Source organism: Perissodus microlepis, chromosome 11 (genome assembly GCF_051167445.1).
Source record: "Perissodus microlepis isolate ML-2025 ecotype Zambia chromosome 11, ASM5116744v1, whole genome shotgun sequence".
Classification (NCBI taxonomy): Eukaryota; Metazoa; Chordata; class Actinopteri; order Cichliformes; family Cichlidae; genus Perissodus; species Perissodus microlepis.
The window spans coordinates 6,079,393-6,085,889 of NC_140471.1; the positions used below are offsets into that span (position 1 = coordinate 6,079,393).

General features: G+C 41.5%; 1 protein-coding gene across 1 annotated transcript in view; it reads left to right on the top strand.

Annotated features, from left to right (window-relative positions):
• pomgnt2 (protein O-linked mannose N-acetylglucosaminyltransferase 2 (beta 1,4-)) overlaps nucleotides 1-5,217 on the top strand; it is a 34,295-nt gene extending 29,078 nt beyond the window's left edge. Inside the window, exon 2 of the mRNA XM_084943630.1 lies at nucleotides 1,336-5,217. Within this exon, the coding sequence (XP_084799756.1) occupies nucleotides 1,424-3,232 (1,809 nt within the window). The 5' untranslated portion in view covers nucleotides 1,336-1,423 and the 3' untranslated portion in view covers nucleotides 3,233-5,217. The remainder of the gene's footprint in view (nucleotides 1-1,335) is intronic.
• The last annotated feature ends 1,280 nt before the right edge of the window (nucleotides 5,218-6,497 follow it).

Below are 6,497 nucleotides of genomic sequence, written 5' to 3' on the forward strand. Positions count from 1 at the left end.
CATTGGCATCCTTGAAAGAGTGACCTTTGTCCTTTAGATGCAGATGGACAGCCGAGTCTTGTCCCGTCAAGGTTTCTCTTCTGTGTTGTGCATTATGAAGTGGCTGTTTGGTCTCTTCAGTCTGGAGGTCTGAGCATTCCTCGCTACACTGTACAGCATGCACTACGTTGTTAATTTTGTGTTTGGGAGTTTTGCCTATATTGTGCCTGTGTGTATTCAGGTTGATCACAAAAAATGACCCTATTGACAATAACATATTGTACTTGCATGGATGTTAAAAATAGCCCAGGGAGTCAGGTCAACTCCTGCTGAAGAGAGACAGCATGCAAGAAACTCGGGGAGTCCAGGAGGGCAACAACAAGGGAGCAAAAAACAAAAGTGCAAATTTTATATGACATAACAGGAACGAAATGATGCAGTGAACAAGATAAAATGAAGTACTGGAAAAGTGTTAGAGCAGTACATACATTGCAAGTTATAAATGGGTCCTGACCTTGAAAAGAAGATGTGGTGTCTAAAAAAACAAACATTTCCCAGGCTAGGTTCATGTCTATGTGTTGTTCTTGACACTTTGCTTAATTTGCGTGTGTGCATTCTTAGTTTAGTCTGACCTGATTTAGTTTGCTTTGCGTCACAAGACCTGTTGTAGAGAGGGGACGATTCACTCTCTAAATGCCTTTTATAAAATTATTACTTATTGCATGGCATACCAAAGTATACATTTAAATTTAACCTCCTCCTCTGGGTACATATATCATTCAAAAATTAGGAATAGCATGTTAAGTAATTGATTATTGTAGTAACTGTTGTTTTAACCAAGCTGGCCCTCAAGTAGGTATTTAGCATGCTAGCTGCCGTGTGTCTGCTGGCAGCTGCTTGCTATTAGCCGCTGGTTTGATTTTGAGTCTCTCAATGACTCACTTGTTCTCTCAGTATGCAGATGAGTAGAGTTGAAAGCAATAGTGTTGTTCCTTTCTCTCTGCCTCCTCGCACTGTAATTTGTCTTGACATATTCAGGGAGGGTGACAGAGGATGTAAGGTTAGGAAAATGTCTCATTTGTTCGCTTAGGTAAACAGCTGCTATTCCCAAAGGTGAGAGCTGAGATCTGTTCAGATGAATCACCAGATATTGTGTTGCTTACATGAAAAGCACTGCAGCCTTATAGGTCTGACTATTAATTTGGTTATTATATCATAGCTGTCCTCTGTGTGCTATATTGTTAATTAGATAATTGCTTGTAGCAACAATGCCTTTTTTATTTTATTTTATTTTTAAATAGATTTTTTAATGTCTATATTTTAACTTGTGCTCATCCCTTCTTCCCCTTCTTTAAGTCTGCTCCTGGCAGCGGATGTCTCGTCGCCTCCGTCTGAGGTTGGAGGCCAGTTGGAGTCAGGAGGTGGGTCCTAAGCAGCAGCAGTGATGCGGGCTTCAGTGGCAGGTTGCAGGATGAGTGTGGGTGCACTTGTTAATGGTCTGCTGGTCTCTGTGGTCGCAGCTCTGCTTTGGAAATATTCCAAGCTGAGTGAGCATGCTGCTCTGTTGGAGGAAGAGCTGCATATGACACAGCAGTCCCAGGAGGTCTCACAGGCCCGTATCGACTACCATGTTGCTCTGCAGGCACTTCAGGAACACGGCACCCGCATGGTCTGCACTGGGAAGATGCACACTGACCGCATCTGCCGCTTTGACTACCTCTGTTACAGCTCTGAGGCAGAGGAGTTTGTATTCTTCCACTCCAATTCCTCTGTCATGCTGCCTAACCTGGGGTCCAGACGTTTCCAACCTGCCCTGCTGGACTTGTCTTCAGTAGAAGATCACAATACCCAATATTTCAACTTTCTAGAGCTCCCAGCTGCTGCTTTGAAGTTTATGCCCAAGCCTGTGTTTGTACCAGATATAACACTGATCCTGAATCGGTTTAATCCTGATAACCTCATGCATGTATTCCACGACGACCTCCTCCCAGCCTACTATACCATGAAGCAGTATTCAGATTTGGATGACGAGGCTCGTCTTGTTTTCATGGAGGGCTGGAGCGAAGGCCCACACTTTGACCTTTACCGTCTTCTCAGTAGTAAGCAACCACTTCTCAAAGAACAGCTTAAGAACTTTGGAAAGCTCATGTGCTTTACTAAATCTTATGTTGGCTTGTCCAAAATGACTACCTGGTACCAATATGGCTTTGTCCAGCCACAGGGGCCCAAAGCTAACATCTTGGTCTCAGGCAATGAGATCAGGCAGTTTGCCAGAGCTCTGATGGACAAAATGAACATTACAAGGGTAGAGGAGATGGAGAAGGAGGGAGGAAGCGCTGAGGATGAGAAGGAGAAAGAGAAGAAGGATGACTACATTGTCGTTTTCAGTCGGTCAACAACAAGACTTATACTGAATGAAGCAGAGGTAATCATGGCGCTGGCCCAAGAGTTTCAGATGAGAGTGGTCACAGTGTCCTTGGAAGAGCAGTCTTTTCCCAGTATTGTACAGGTCATCAGTGGCGCTTCCATGTTGGTCAGCATGCATGGAGCTCAGCTTATCACCTCACTCTTCCTCCCTAGAGGTGCTGCTGTGGTGGAGCTGTTCCCTTTTGCTGTGAACCCTGAGCAGTATACACCATATAAAACTCTTGCCTCCCTTCCAGGCATGGACATTCACTACATCTCCTGGAGGAACACTAAGGAGGAGAATACTGTCACCCACCCAGACAGACCCTGGGAACAAGGAGGCATTGCTCACTTGGACAAAGAGGAACAGGATCGGATCCAGGCAAGCAAGGAAGTCCCCAGGCACCTTTGCTGCCGCAACCCAGAGTGGCTCTTCCGGATCTATCAGGACACTTTAGTGGACATCCCGTCCTTTCTGGAAGTCCTCAAAGAAGGCATGAAGACCAAGCCCAGCTTAAAAAAGGCCAAGGTGGCCAGCACGGTCCATCCGGGCCGGGTCAGAGTACCTAAATGTCAAACTTCAGTACAAACCACTAATGAGGCTAAACTCACAGTCTCTTGGCAGATCCCATGGAATTTGAAATTCCTAAAAGTGAGAGAGGTGAAGTACGAGGTGTGGATCCAGGAGCAGGGAGAGAACACCTACATGCCTTATATCCTTCCCCAGCAGAACTACACGTTTTCAGAAAACATTAAGCCCTTCACTACTTACCTGGTGTGGGTTAGGTGCATCTTCAACAAGAATCTATTAGGCCCCTTTGCTGATGTTCTTACATGCAGGACCTAGTGTGAGCACAAGGCCTGCTTGTTTGTTTGTGCAGTTTCATATAATGGTGAAGTCACTGTTTCAGTCAATCACTTTGGAAAAGGGGGACTCTGTTGGATTATGGTCTGTAAAATGGCTGTTGCATGGTGCTGTTTCCATGCTTAGCCCAGGATGAACTGCAGAAGAACCATGGTCAGAAACGGCCAGTAACGAATGAAAAGTTCATCGCTTATATTTAGAAAGAAAGTGCAAAAAACTTTGTCTCTTCTAATAAAACTAGAATTCAGATCAGCAGATTTATTTGTGAAAAATAATATATAAAATGTTTTATGTGTTAGTCAAAACACTGGTTCTTTACCTTTTACAGTATGCAATGTAGTTTCTCTGTAAGGCACAAAAGACATTTTAGAATACGATTTTTAAAAAAATGTTTTTTGACTTGTCTATTGGTGTGTGCGTGCGTGTGTGTGTGTGTGTGTGTTTTCATGGTGTCCGTTTTGGGAAAAAAATATTCAGGCCTGATATTTAAGATTATATAATTTAATTGCACAAAAATTTTGATTCTACTCGTTTTTTACATAGTTTAAATGTAAAGTAATAAAAATAATGTAATGCATATTTGTCAGTAAGATGTAGTCTTACTGACAAATAAATCAACTGTTTGACACAGTTTTTACAATTACATTTATTGCTTTATGTTAAGACTATGCAATCTAAATGGAATTAAAATTGATATGCAATTAAAATACATATTACTTCTAGTACCAGGCCTAACTTTTTGTGTGGCGTCTTTTGCTTCACAATTGTTAAATTCCATACACAGTCATTTACAGGATCTAGTCAAAACCAAAGCAACCTTTTTCACATGGTTTCAGCTACTCATCGTTCATGTCAGCCACCTCAGATCATAGAGCACTTTTCTAATATTTGCTAAGTTTAACACTGCTTCCAAAAATGTCATGAAGGACTTACAGATATTGCAGCAGTTTCACAATACAGCAGTAATCAGTGTCTTGGAAATTCACAGTCAAGTCATTTCAGAACATATCGTAGAGTTTAATATCTTTAGATTAGTTCCTCTTATGTAATATTTATAGCTCCACACTGCCCGGTAACAAATCACTTCTCTCTGTTTTCCTGCTTAAATAAATTCCTTCATAAATAATTAATTTTTCTCTAATTGGCAGTAATTACAACTGTAATATTATCATTTTCTCGAGTGTATATCTGTTCCGCCAGGCTGTAATTAGCGTTAAGCATTTTCCCTGCAGTATCCAGCAGTTTGCTGCTGGACAGTTGGATTTCACTGCCTTGTGTAAAAAGCATTTTCCTTAATCTAACAAGGTATTTTTGCAGCTTAGTGTTTCACAGCCTTGTGTGAACCTCTGTTAATTAGGATACAATTCCCAGTTATGTGTCTTTTAACTTACATTCCTCTAAGGTTTTCTGGCTGGTATAAGGAAGTCTAATATTGAATTTTAGCTGGAAACAGCTGCCTGTTAAACATGTTTTAGTGTAGTCTGCAAATGAAATACTGCATGTGGGTAGCTCCAGTGCACAAATGTACTGATAAATCTTTAAATGGAGGTGAAACTATGTCATAGTAGGAATGTAGCAAGAGATGTTTTATGGAATGGCAAAACACTGCCATCAGAATAATGACTTATATTGTTGAGATTGCGCCATTTTCCTTACTGTACACTTTATGATGTCCCCCCTGCAATGTTGTGGCTGCTGCTCCCTTTTGCTTTTATTTTCATGCCTTTTCTGTTTTCCTCCACTTTTCATATGCAGTTGTTTATCACTGCATGTTCAAGAGATTATTTTAAGCAACTGCTGTGTGTTCAGGATGTGATTGATTAGATATGTATGTGTTAGTGTTGTTGATTAGATTTCTGTGTATCTCTCTGTATGTGCCGAGTAAAACACGAGTCTCTGTTTTCTGTTAGCATATAGTTGTTGTTTTTTTCCAGTGAGTGTGATTGAATAAAGAAGCTTATTTCTTACCTTTCTTGTCTGTGATATCTGTTATAGCTCCATGATTTATCAGTCAGGTAATATTACAGGGAGTGCAGAATTATTAGGCAAGTTGTATTTTTGAGGAATAATTTTATTATTGAACAACAACCATGTTCTCAATGAACCCAAAAAACTCATTAATATCAAAGCTGAATGTTTTTGGAAGTAGTTTTTAGTTTGTTTTTAGTTTTAGCTATTTTAGGGGGATATCTGTGTGTGCAGGTGACTATTACTGTGCAGAATTATTAGGCAACTTAACAAAAAACAAATATATACCCATTTCAATTATTGATTTTTACCAGTGAAACCAATATAACATCTCCACATTCACAAATATACATTTCTGACATTCAAAGACAAAACAAAAACAAATCAGCGACCAATATAGCCACCTTTCTTTGCAAGGACACTCAAAAGCCTGCCATCCATGGATTCTGTCAGTGTTTTGATCTGTTCACCATCAACATTGCGTGCAGCAGCAACCACAGCCTCCCAGACACTGTTCAGAGAGGTGTACTGTTTTCCCTCCTTGTAAATCTCACATTTGATGATGGACCACAGGTTCTCAATGGGGTTCAGATCAGGTGAACAAGGTGGCCATGTCATTAGTTTTTCTTCTTTTATACCCTTTCTTGCCAGCCACGCTGTGGAGTACTTGGACGCGTGTGATGGAGCATTGTCCTGCATGAAAATCATGTTTTTCTTGAAGGATGCAGACTTCTTCCTGTACCACTGCTTGAAGAAGGTGTCTTCCAGAAACTGGCAGTAGGACTGGGAGTTGAGCTTGACTCCATCCTCAACCCGAAAAGGCCCCACAAGCTCATCTTTGATGATACCAGCCCAAACCAGTACTCCACCTCCACCTTGCTGGCGTCTGAGTCGGACTGGAGCTCTCTGCCCTTTACCAATCCAGCCACGGGCCCATCCATCTGGCCCATCAAGACTCACTCTCATTTCATCAGTCCATAAAACCTTAGAAAAATCAGTCTTGAGATATTTCTTGGCCCAGTCTTGACGTTTCAGCTTGTGTGTCTTGTTCAGTGGTGGTCGTCTTTCAGCCTTTCTTACCTTGGCCATGTCTCTGAGTATTGCACACCTTGTGCTTTTGGGCACTCCAGTGATGTTGCAGCTCTGAAATATGGCCAAACTGGTGGCAAGTGGCATGTTGGCAGCTGCACGCTTGACTTTTCTCAGTTCATGGGCAGTTATTTTGCGCCTTGGTTTTTCCACACGCTTCTTGCGAGCCTGTTGACTATTTTGAATGAAA